Below are 13,216 nucleotides of genomic sequence, written 5' to 3'. Positions count from 1 at the left end.
GTATATACTACATATTACTCCACCTCTCCTCTTAGAAAACAGAATGTACTATAATCTCTACAGATCTTTCAATGTGGATCTGTGGCGCTGAAATGAAAATTATTCTATTGGAAGGTGTTGGAATTGCAGGTAAAACATCTATTTATCCATTTATACTCATCTATCCCGGGTACACAATACTGCCCCAATATAGGTAACACTTCTATTTATACATTTATACTCCTCTATCCCAGGTACACAATACTGCCCCAATATAGGTAACACTTCTATTTATACTCCTCTATCCCGGGTACACAATACTGCCCCAATATAGGTAACACTTCTATTTATACTCCTCTATCCCAGGTACACAATACTGCCCCAATATAGGTAACACTTCTATTTATACATTTATACTCCTCTATCCCGGGTACACAATACTGCCCCAATATAGGTAACACTTCTATTTATACTCCTCTATCCCGGGTACACAATACTGCCCCAATATAGGTAACACTTCTATTTATACTCCTCTATCCCGGGTACACAATACTGCCCCAATATAGGTAACACTTCTATTTATACTCCTCTATCCAGGTACACAATACTGCCCCAATATAGGTAACACTTCTATTTATACTCCTCTATCCCGGGTACACAATACTGCCCCAATATAGGTAACACTTCTATTTATACTCCTCTATCCAGGTACACAATACTGCCCCAATATAGGTAACACTTCTATTTATACTCCTCTATCCCAGGTACACAATGATGCCCATAAACAGATGCATCATCTCAAGTATTGAAACATATTTAGAAACCGTTACAATGTGTTAAAGGAACCTAATATAAGTAACATCTTGTCTCCTGTAAGAGGCGGAAGTATCTTCTCCGATGAGCCAATTATAGACTGTTTTAAGGTAAGTTTCCAATCAAAAGGGGAACTGTCACTTCCCTAATGCTCAGTTTTAGCTCTATGAGAGATACGCAGGTTTGCAGAGTTGTGTTTTTACACAACAGGACAAGACATGTTCTTCTCGTGTAATTACAATTCCTAAACCAATTCTCCTTTCCCTCGATACTTCTGGAGCACAAAACACTCAGATATTAGAAGACATTTTACAGTCTAATCTCAGCTGTGAGTGGATCAGTCATCAATAACCACCATTCTCTACTGAACAGTTTCAGACTATATACAGGATTGTGTGATCTGCTTTACATGCTGCACAGGAAACCAATTCAGCAGGTTTTCTATCAGTTTAAAAAGCACGCTGGGCCGTACCACTGCAGCTCCAAGGAGGGGGGGGGGGGAAGAGAAGATTGTTACCAAAGTCTCTTCCTGTTTAGAAGCTAAATGTACAGATTACTATTTCTTGTTTTGAAACCATTGTGGTTTTAGACAGGAACAGGTAGATTCTGTGCGTGTGATATTCTAAAGAGAAAGACTCCGAAAATACAAACAGCGAAGTACCTTAAGAGCAAATCTGAAGTATTAAAGTGCTGGACGCCGTCATAACGCTTACCCTGTTTTACACAATTCTTTAGTGTCCTAGGAGCTTGTAATGCCTGTGTGAAGTAAATAACTAAAGTGCTAACCACATTCCATGAAACAAACCAGGAATAATGCAAATTATATTCATCCACAAATGTGATCACGCTATGCAATAACTGTTCTTATTATCCACCTGCTCCAATAAGAAGGTGATGCAAAGTGTTAATAATGTATCTATAGGAAAGTTCAGGACAACAGTTACTGGGGCGAGACAGGGATCCATTCAGGAAGACAGTCAGAGGGGCGAGACAGGGATCCATTCAGGAAGACAGTCAGAGGGGCGAGACAGGGATCCATTCAGGAAGACAGTCAGAGAGGAGCGACAGGGATCCATTCAGGATGACAGTCAGAGAGGAGAGACAGGGATCCATTCAGGATGACAGTCAGAGAGGAGAGAGAGGGATCCATTCAGGAAGACAGTCAGAAAGGAGAGAGAGGGATCCATTCAGGATGACAGTCAGAGAGGAGCGACAGGGATCCATTCAGGAAGACAGTCAGAGAGGAGCGACAGGGATCCATTCAGGAAGACAGTCAGAAAGGAGAGAGGGGGATCCATTCAGGATGACAGAGAGGAGAGAGAGGGATCCATTCAGGAAGACAGTCAGAGAGGAGAGAGAGGAATCCATTCAGGAAGACAGTCAGAGAGGAGAGACAGGGATCCATTCAGGATGACAGTCAGAGAGGAGAGAGAGGGATCCATTCAGGAAGACAGTCAGAGAGGAGCGACAGGGATCCATTCAGGAAGACAGTCAGAAAGGAGAGAGGGGGATCCATTCAGGATGACAGTCAGAAAGGAGAGAGGGGGATCCATTCAGGATGACAGAGAGGAGAGAGAGGGATCCATTCAGGAAGACAGTCAGAAAGGAGAGAGAGGGATCCATTCAGGATGACAGAGAGGAGAGCGAGGGATCCATTCAGGAAGACAGTCAGAAAGGAGAGAGAGGGATCCATTCAGGATGACAGAAAGGAGAGACAGGGATCCATTCAGGATGACAGAGAGGAGAGAGAGGGAGGGATCCATTCAGGATGACAGTCAGAGAGGAGAGACAGGGATCCATTCAGGAAGACAGTCAGAGGGGCGAGACAGGGATCCATTCAGGATGACAGTCAGAGGGGCGAGACAGGGATCCATTCAGGAAGACAGTCAGAGAGGAGCGACAGGGATCCATTCAGGATGACAGTCAGAGAGGAGCGACAGGGATCCATTCAGGAAGACAGTCAGAGAGGAGCGACAGGGATCCATTCAGGAAGACAGTCAGAAAGGAGAGAGGGGGATCCATTCAGGATGACAGAGAGGAGAGAGAGGGATCCATTCAGGAAGACAGTCAGAGAGGAGAGAGAGGAATCCATTCAGGAAGACAGTCAGAGAGGAGAGACAGGGATCCATTCAGGATGACAGTCAGAGAGGAGCGACAGGGATCCATTCAGGAAGACAGTCAGAAAGGAGAGAGAGGGATCCATTCAGGAAGACAGTCAGAAAGGAGAGAGAGGGATCCATTCAGGATGACAGAGAGGAGAGAGAGGAATCCATTCAGGAAGACAGTCAGAGAGGAGAGAGAGGAATCCATTCAGGAAGACAGTCAGAGAGGAGCGACAGGGATCCATTCAGGATGACAGTCAGAAAGGAGAGAGAGGGATCCATTCAGGAAGACAGTCAGAAAGGAGAGAGAGGGATCCATTCAGGATGACAGAGAGGAGAGAGAGGAATCCATTCAGGAAGACAGTCAGAAAGGAGAGAGAGGGATCCATTCAGGATGACAGAGAGGAGAGAGAGGGATCCATTCAGGATGACAGAGAGGAGAGAGAGGGATCCATTCAGGATGACAGTCAGAGAGGAGAGACAGGGATCCATTCAGGATGACAGTCAGAGAGGAGAGACAGGGATCCATTCAGGATGACAGAGAGGAGAGACAGGGATCCATTCAGGATGACAGAGAGGAGAGACAGGGATCCATTCAGGATGACAGAGAGGAGAGACAGGGATCCATTCAGGAAGACAGTTAGATTGGTGAGATCTTTAATTGTCTCAAAATCAGGACCTTACAAAATGATGGAAAATGTAAGAATAAAGTTTATGTAACTTAAAAATCAGCCCTAAACCTTCATTCAACATAAAAATAAATATTTTGGGGTTAGAATTCCCATATAAGGCGGAGTAATGATTTGTCTGTTTTCTGCAGCTAATAGAAGCCTCACAATCTGCGATGGGCTTCTGTGACCTTTACACGTATTTCCTGATACGTTCTATAGAGTAAGAGTCAGCGTCTGTCGGACGTTGGGCTTATTAACACCTATGTGGCAGATTTCTTATATTCTTGTCCCAAAAATGTCTGAGCTACAATCAACTGCGCATAAACCTCCCCAGAGCAGCAGATTGAGGCTGAGCCCCCCAATTACTAAACCCTGTGTGTACAGCGCTACAGACTATGTCGCCATATTAATAATGAAAGGTTCAGGATAGTCATAAGCTGCAGAGCTTCCAACTTGTATTATACCGACCCATTTACAGCTCAGGAGAACCCAATGTTCATATTACTGCCAATGACGGACAGGTTCCAGCACCGACCGGAGTAATTCTCCATAAATACACAAATTGCAGGAACGGCCAACACCGCCTTGTCCAGCTGTTTGGGGAAGATATCTCCCATAATGCCCAGACTAACAGGGTTAATGTTTGGTACATTGTGTTATAGTATTCACATCTAGTTATAGATTACACCTCACAGAGCTCTACAGATCAGGAACAAGCAGTAATACAAGACTGGGTATGAACAGACAGTTGAAGTAGTAAGAAGCTGCTACTTACAATCTATAGGGCTGTAAGAGTCTGATAGATGAGGGTTACGTGCCATATATTGCTCATTTGCACATCAGCCAGATAGTAACGGGTATAAGTGCTAAGTGGATGTATCATCCAGTCATACAGCGACATTGGTCAGGGGGATGTTTGATTATAGAATGAGCGTAGCTTAGGGTGGATAAGAGGTTATTTTGGGATTTTGATAAGCTCGGTGGAGAGATGAGATGTCAGGAAACGCTGGATGGTTTGTAGCTGGGGTACGTCTTGTTGCACGAGGGAGGGAATCCCACAGAGCGGGTGCAGTCTGAGGACGTTCCTGTAACCGGGAGCAGGTGATGAGTGGATGAGAGACGCAGATCTTGTGTACGAGGGAGGGAATCCCAGAGAACGGGTGCAGTCTGAGAACGGTCCTGTAACCGGGAGCAGGTGATGAGTGGATGAGAGACGCAGATCTTGTGTACGAGGGAGGGAATCCCACAGAGTGGGTGCAGTCTGAGAACGGTCCTGTAACCGGGAGCAGGTGATGAGTGGATGAGAGACGCAGATCTTGTGTACGAGGGAGGGAATCCCACAGAGTGGGTCCAGTCTGAGAACGGTCCTGTAACCGGGAGCAGGTGATGAGTGGATGAGAGACGCAGATCTTGTGTACGAGGGAGGGAATCCCACAGAACGGGTGCAGTCTGAGAACGGTCCTGTAACCGGGAGCAGGTGATGAGTGGATGAGAGACGCAGATCTTGTGTACGAGGGAGGGAATCCCACAGAGTGGGTGCAGTCTGAGAACGGTCCTGTAACCGGGAGCAGGTGATGAGTGGATGAGAGACGCAGATCTTGTGTACGAGGGAGGGAATCCCACAGAGTGGGTGCAGTCTGAGAACGGTCCTGTAACCGGGAACGGGGAGCAGGCGATGAGTGGATGAGAGACGCAGATCTTGTGTACGAGGGAGGGGACGTGTTGGGAAATATGAGACAAGAAGAGATGTTCTTTACCTTCATATCTATAGCGCTAACATAATACAGAGGATGTGTAATCATCCAGATGGACAATGTGTCTGGTGGCTACTTTCACTATACACTGTAGTGCGAGAGTCTGGACAGGAGGAGTAAGGAGCCAGAGTCATTGCGGGAGACTATATCATATTACACAATGTGTCACATACTATAGTTGTGTTATTACATATAGTATACACCCGGAACGTACCTGCTGGTCCTGCAGTTTCCTCCCTACAACGCGGTAGCCCTGCGTCACGGCATTGTAGAAGATCTGGACTCGGCTGAATCCGGCAGCACCCGTCCCTGCATTGATCCATTTTTTGCTGGAATCATCATAGACCATAACAGTGGCTCTGGCCGTGATAACCGGTGTTTCACTACATAACATGGAGAACAGGGCGAGGTTAGGACACACACGTGCATAGAATGAATACATAGGGTTTATATAACCCCACCTTCACTTCACTATAACCTTTATTAAACCCCTCCTGTGCAGCTGGGAGGACCTTACTCTATGTGCAATCTAATAAGTACAGCTCTCGTCCAATCAGGTGTCACATTCACTACACAACTGTCTATAGGAGCCTCAAACGCCAAGCCAAGCAGAGAAACACTGTCAAAGTGTATAATACACAACTGGGATATGCGGAAGGTCATAATAAAAACAGTAAATCAAGTGTTTTCTTAACATATATTCCTGCAGACTTTTGGGTCTTAATCTGAGGTCTTGGTTACATCCATGCTGTACAAATTGCAAAGCTCCCCCCCTTAATACCAGATTCCCCACTTGTTGATATCACAGATGAATGGTTATCCAATATACAGGTCACCAAGAATGTCTAGCGCTGGACACCTCCTGTAATACAGAGGAACGTCATCCAGCGCTGGACACCTCCTGTATTACAGAGGAACGTCATCCAACGCTGGACACTTCCTGTCCTGTATCACAGAGGAACGTCATCCAGCGCTGGACACCTCCTGTAATACAGAGGAACGTCATCCAACGCCGGACACCTCCTGTATTATGGAGGAACGTCATCCAACGCCGGACACCTCCTGTATTATGGAGGAACGTCATCCAACGCTGGACACCTCCTGTCCTGTATTACAGAGGAACGTCATCCAGCGCTGGACACCTCCTGTAATACAGAGGAACGTCATCCAATGCTGGACGCCTCCTGTAATACAGAGGAACGTCATCCAGCGCTGGACGCCTCCTGTAATACAGAGGAACGTCATCCAGCGCTGGACACTTCCTGTCCTGTAATACAGAGGAACGTCATCCAGCGCTGGACACCTCCTGTATTACAGAGGAACGTCATCCAACGCTGGACACTTCCTGTCCTGTATCACAGAGGAACGTCATCCAGCGCTGGACACCTCCTGTAATACAGAGGAACGTCATCCAACGCCGGACACCTCCTGTATTATGGAGGAACGTCATCCAGCACTGGACACCTCCTGTAATACAGAGGAACGTCATCCAGCGCTGGACACTTCCTGTCCTGTAATACAGAGGAACGTCATCCAGCGCTGGACACCTCCTGTCCTGTATTACAGAGGAACGTCATCCAGCGCTGGACACCTCCTGTAATACAGAGGAACGTCATCCAACGCCGGACACCTCCTGTAATACAGAGGAACGTCATCCAATGCTGGACGCCTCCTGTAATACAGAGGAACGTCATCCAGCGCTGGACGCCTCCTGTCCTGTATTACGGAGGAACGTCATCCAGCGCTGGACACCTCCTGTCCTGTATTACGGAGGAACGTCATCCAACGCTGGACACCTCCTGTAATACAGAGGAACGTCATCCAACGCCGGACACCTCCTGTAATACAGAGGAACGTCATCCAATGCTGGACGCCTCCTGTAATACAGAGGAACGTCATCCAGCGCTGGACGCCTCCTGTCCTGTATTACGGAGGAACGTCATCCAGCGCTGGACACCTCCTGTCCTGTATTACGGAGGAACGACATCCAGCGCTGGACACCTCCTGTAATACAGAGGAACGTCATCCAACGCTGGACACCTCCTGTAATACAGAGGAACGTCATCCAGCACTGGACACCTCCTGTCCTGTATTACGGAGGAACGTCATCCAACGCTGGACACCTCCTGTAATACAGAGGAACGTCATCCAACGCTGGACACCTCCTGTAATACAGAGGAACGTCATCCAGCACTGGACACCTCCTGTCCTGTATTACGGAGGTCATATTTTCAGTGCGTATGTCCAATGATGTACACACTTTTACATAAACCTATTCTCCTATAAAGTACAAGACTATATATATGATCATGTGTGGCTTGAGGTTAAAGGTCATTCTATAGTTGGGACATTTTATTATAACGATGGACCAGACTGAACCTTCATGAGTGAAGACCAGGAAATAACAAACCATCTAGAAATATTGAGGAATCATGAGGTTAATGTGCACATCATAGTAACTGCTATGAAGAAGGGAATAAGTGTCCGTTCACCTCAGAGTGTTTAATGAGACCTATCAGACATGTAACTGTTAGGTTGTCTATATAATGACAAACATGAGTCACAATGTCAAAAGCACAAAACAAAAACTTAGTTTTCCCTCTGCTATGTCACCCTTCCTCCCCCTGCCTCTGGTTGTGGTTTTGTCCATATAAGGCTGCATGAAACAGACGGGAGATACCACAAGTGACAATAACTGAGGGAGAGGGAGAGATACAGAGGAGAGAGAGAGATGTGGGGAGAGAGATTCTGGTAGCCAGTACGTCATCACTGTATCCATCTAGGTGTCTGTTAGACCGCTGTATGTAACTGTCACTGTGTCTGTCTAGGTGTCTATTAGAGAGCTGTGACTGTCACTGTGTCTGTCTAGGTGTCTGTTAGAGAGCTGTGACTGTCACTGTATCTATCTAGGTGTCTGTTAGAGAGCTGTGACTGTCACTGTGTCTGTCTAGGTGTCTATTAGAGAGCTGAATATGTGACTGTCACAGTCTAGTTGTCTGGTAGAGAGCTGTATGTGTGACTGTCACAGTCTCTCAGTCTAGCTGTCTGGTAGAGAGCTGTATGTGTGACTGTCACAGTCTCTCAGTCTAGCTGTCTAGTAGAGAGCTGTATGTGTGACTGTCACAGTCTCTCAGTCTAGCTGTCTGGTAGAGAGCTGTATGTGTGACTGTCACAGTCTCTCAGTCTAGCTGTCTAGTAGAGAGCTGTATGTGTGACTGTCACAGTCTCTCAGTCTAGCTGTCTGGTAGAGAGCTGTATGTGTGACTGTCACAGTCTCTCAGTCTAGCTGTCTGGTAGAGAGCTGTGACTGTCACAGTCTCTCAGTCTAGCTGTCTAGTAGAGAGCTGTATGTGTGACTGTCACAGTCTCTCAGTCTAGCTGTCTAGTAGAGAGCTGTGACTGTCACAGTCTCTCAGTCTAGCTGTCTAGTAGAGAGCTGTGACTGTCACAGTCTCTCAGTCTAGCTGTCTAGTAGAGAGCTGTATGTGTGACTGTCACAGTCTCTCAGTCTAGCTGTCTAGTAGAGAGCTGTATGTGTGACTGTCACAGTCTCTCAGTCTAGCTGTCTGGTAGAGAGCTGTATGTGTGACTGTCACAGTCTCTCAGTCTAGCTGTCTAGTAGAGAGCTGTATGTGTGACTGTCACAGTCTCTCAGTCTAGCTGTCTAGTAGAGAGCTGTATGTGTGACTGTCACAGTCTCTCAGTCTAGCTGTCTGGTAGAGAGCTGTATGTGTGACTGTCACAGTCTCTCAGTCTAGCTGTCTAGTAGAGAGCTGTGACTGTCACAGTCTCTCAGTCTAGCTGTCTGGTAGAGAGCTGTATGTGTGACTGTCACAGTCTCTCAGTCTAGCTGTCTAGTAGAGAGCTGTATGTGTGACTGTCACAGTCTCTCAGTCTAGCTGTCTAGTAGAGAGCTGTATGTGTGACTGTCACAGTCTCTCAGTCTAGCTGTCTGGTAGAGAGCTGTATGTGTGACTGTCACAGTCTCTCAGTCTAGCTGTCTAGTAGAGAGCTGTGACTGTCACAGTCTCTCAGTCTAGCTGTCTGGTAGAGAGCTGTATGTGTGACTGTCACAGTCTCTCAGTCTAGCTGTCTAGTAGAGAGCTGTATGTGTGACTGTCACAGTCTCTCAGTCTAGCTGTCTAGTAGAGAGCTGTGACTGTCACAGTCTCTCAGTCTAGCTGTCTAGTAGAGAGCTGTATGTGTGACTGTCGCAGTCTCTCAGTCTAGCTGTCTAGTAGAGAGCTGTATGTGTGACTGTCACAGTCTCTCAGTCTAGCTGTCTGGTAGAGAGCTGTATGTGTGACTGTCACAGTCTCTCAGTCTAGCTGTCTAGTAGAGAGCTGTATGTGTGACTGTCACAGTCTCTCAGTCTAGCTGTCTAGTAGAGAGCTGTATGTGTGACTGTCACAGTCTCTCAGTCTAGCTGTCTAGTAGAGAGCTGTATGTGTGACTGTCACAGTCTCTCAGTCTAGCTGTCTGGTAGAGAGCTGTATGTGTGACTGTCACAGTCTCTCAGTCTAGCTGTCTAGTAGAGAGCTGTGACTGTCACAGTCTCTCAGTCTAGCTGTCTAGTAGAGAGCTGTATGTGTGACTGTCACAGTCTCTCAGTCTAGCTGTCTAGTAGAGAGCTGTATGTGTGACTGTCACAGTCTCTCAGTCTAGCTGTCTGTTAGAGAGCTGTGACTGTCACTGTGTCTGTGTAGGTGTCTATTAGAGAGCTGAATATGTGACTGTCACAGTCTAGCTGTCTAGTAGAGAGCTGTATGTGTGACTGTCACAGTCTCTCAGTCTAGCTGTCTAGTAGAGAGCTGTGACTGTCACAGTCTCTCAGTCTAGCTGTCTAGTAGAGAGCTGTGACTGTCACAGTCTCTCAGTCTAGCTGTCTAGTAGAGAGCTGTGACTGTCACAGTCTCTCAGTCTAGCTGTCTGGTAGAGAGCTGTGACTGTCACAGTCTCTCAGTCTAGCTGTCTAGTAGAGAGCTGTATGTGTGACTGTCACAGTCTCTCAGTCTAGCTGTCTAGTAGAGAGCTGTATGTGTGACTGTCACAGTCTCTCAGTCTAGCTGTCTGGTAGAGAGCTGTGACTGTCACAGTCTCTCAGTCTAGCTGTCTAGTAGAGAGCTGTATGTGTGACTGTCACAGTCTCTCAGTCTAGCTGTCTAGTAGAGAGCTGTGACTGTCACAGTCTCTCAGTCTAGCTGTCTAGTAGAGAGCTGTGACTGTCACAGTCTCTCAGTCTAGCTGTCTGGTAGAGAGCTGTATGTGTGACTGTCACAGTCTCTCAGTCTAGCTGTCTAGTAGAGAGCTGTATGTGTGACTGTCACAGTCTCTCAGTCTAGCTGTCTAGTAGAGAGCTGTGACTGTCACAGTCTCTCAGTCTAGCTGTCTAGTAGAGAGCTGTATGTGTGACTGTCACAGTCTCTCAGTCTAGCTGTCTAGTAGAGAGCTGTATGTGTGACTGTCACAGTCTCTCAGTCTAGCTGTCTGGTAGAGAGCTGTATGTGTGACTGTCACAGTCTCTCAGTCTAGCTGTCTAGTAGAGAGCTGTATGTGTGACTGTCAGAGTCTCTCAGTCTAGCTGTCTGGTAGAGAGCTGTATGTGTGACTGTCACAGTCTCTCAGTCTAGCTGTCTAGTAGAGAGCTGTATGTGTGACTGTCACAGTCTCTCAGTCTAGCTGTCTAGTAGAGAGCTGTATGTGTGACTGTCACAGTCTCTCAGTCTAGCTGTCTAGTAGAGAGCTGTATGTGTGACTGTCACAGTCTCTCAGTCTAGCTGTCTGGTAGAGAGCTGTATGTGTGACTGTCACAGTCTCTCAGTCTAGCTGTCTAGTAGAGAGCTGTATGTGTGACTGTCACAGTCTCTCAGTCTAGCTGTCTAGTAGAGAGCTGTATGTGTGACTGTCAGAGTCTCTCAGTCTAGCTGTCTAGTAGAGAGCTGTATGTGTGACTGTCAGTGTCTCTCAGTCTAGCTGTCTAGTAGAGAGCTGTATGTGTGACTGTCAGAGTCTCTCAGTCTAGCTGTCTAGTAGAGAGCTGTATGTGTGACTGTCACAGTCTCTCAGTCTAGCTGTCTAGTAGAGAGCTGTGACTGTCACAGTCTCTCAGTCTAGCTGTCTAGTAGAGAGCTGTATGTGTGACTGTCAGAGTCTCTCAGTCTAGCTGTCTAGTAGAGAGCTGTGACTGTCACAGTCTCTCAGTCTAGCTGTCTAGTAGAGAGCTGTGACTGTCACAGTCTCTCAGTCTAGCTGTCTAGTAGAGAGCTGTATGTGTGACTGTCACAGTCTCTCAGTCTAGCTGTCTAGTAGAGAGTCGTATGTGTGACTGTCACAGTCTCTCAGTCTAGCTGTCTAGTAGAGAGCTGTCACTGTCACAGTCTCTCAGTCTAGCTGTCTAGTAGAGAGCTGTGACTGTCACAGTCTCTCAGTCTAGCTGTCTAGTAGAGATGTTCCTGTGACTTCAGCTGGTCATGGTGTAGTTTACACTGTTTTGTAAGTCAAACATTATTATCATTTAAATTAGAACAATTGTTTTGTAAATTTTTTGTTTGTATTTAAAGAGGAACACACAGGAACATCTAAATAAAAAGATAGAAATAAGGGAAAGGAAATGTGCTGACATCTTGATAATATTTGACTACAATGCGCAAATTTTAAAAAGGTTTAAATATAACAGTTAAAAAATGTGTTGATGACATGAATACTATCATATTATATTATATATCATATTAATATGAATTGGGATCATTTTTATGCAGGAGATGTATGGGTACAACTGTCCGTTGAAACTAGGAGACTTATGAGACTAATAACATTTCACTGATATTCTGTCTTTTTACACAGCAATAAAACAATATTTCTGAAGGTTGGGGGCACCAAAGGGCTGGAATTATACCCCATTCAAAACAAGTATTATACAGTGACCCCTGAATATTAAATAGTGATGATCTAACAGTATCCGGCTAATGTCCATATAGTTCTTGTATTAACAACTAGTAGAGAACACTTATATATCACATTGCAGAGCTCAGAACATGGGCAGACACTAAGGTGTTTAGCGAACATCTGATAAGTTTACAAGTAACACAAAGGTCATAAGAAATACACTAAAACTATATCATACAGTATAATAATAAGAAAGTAACAATATAACCGCATAAACAGCACAATGACAAACACTGAGAATTATAATAATAATAAACATAGGATAGTAATACAATGTGACACATGGCAGCTATGTACAGTCATTGCACAGCAGACACAGGACCATGGATCAGATCATACATGACACAACATGACACAACACACTACTACATGACAAACTCACCTCATGCTGTGTGTCTGATACTGCCCCCTGCAGGTAGGAATGTGTCCCCTTACCTCTCTCAACTTCCACCTCTACTGTCCCCCGCCCCCTCAATCTCCACCCTGACGTTCCCTCTGCACCCCTCAGCTATCTGTGCATAGCAGAGCAAGGCAGGGACACCCCAAACAGTGCCCAATATACCCCTCACTCAGGGCCACCCTCTGTCTCTCTCTCAGCACCAGGCTGTCTCTCTGCTAGGATCAGTCTCTCTCAGCACCAGGCTGTCTCTCTCTCTCTTAGAATCAGTCTCTCTCTTTCCTCTGTGATACAAGCTATCACTTCCTCTGCTGTGGGTTCTGCCTTCTCTTAAAGCGGCCACAAGCCACAGCCCATCTTAAACCGGCAACGCACCTTGCAGGGTGATGTCACCTCAGTGAGCAGCGCTGGGACCCTCCCCCACAGCCTGTATATATTGCCCCCAGGGGGGAATGTACAATATTTGGAGGGGGGATGGCAGGACGTGGCTAGTGAACACAGGGGCAAAGAGCAGTACAGTTTACATTGTGTGATTATACATCTGTGTGTGATCTA

General features: G+C 46.3%; 1 protein-coding gene across 1 annotated transcript in view; it reads right to left on the bottom strand.

Annotated features, from left to right (window-relative positions):
• The window catches only part of VASP (vasodilator stimulated phosphoprotein), a 31,311-nt gene extending 18,320 nt beyond the window's left edge, over positions 1-12,991 (bottom strand). The window contains exons 1-2 of the mRNA XM_075186175.1: positions 12,647-12,991; positions 5,534-5,702 (exon numbers count right to left, since the gene is read on the bottom strand). Of these exons, the coding sequence (XP_075042276.1) occupies positions 5,534-5,702; positions 12,647-12,651 (174 nt within the window). The 5' untranslated portion in view covers positions 12,652-12,991. The remainder of the gene's footprint in view (positions 1-5,533; positions 5,703-12,646) is intronic.
• Positions 12,992-13,216: the final 225 nt, after the last annotated feature.

This window comes from Mixophyes fleayi, chromosome 9, assembly GCF_038048845.1.
Source record: "Mixophyes fleayi isolate aMixFle1 chromosome 9, aMixFle1.hap1, whole genome shotgun sequence".
Classification (NCBI taxonomy): domain Eukaryota; kingdom Metazoa; phylum Chordata; class Amphibia; order Anura; family Limnodynastidae; genus Mixophyes; species Mixophyes fleayi.
This window is presented reverse-complemented; position numbering and strand designations above follow the sequence as displayed.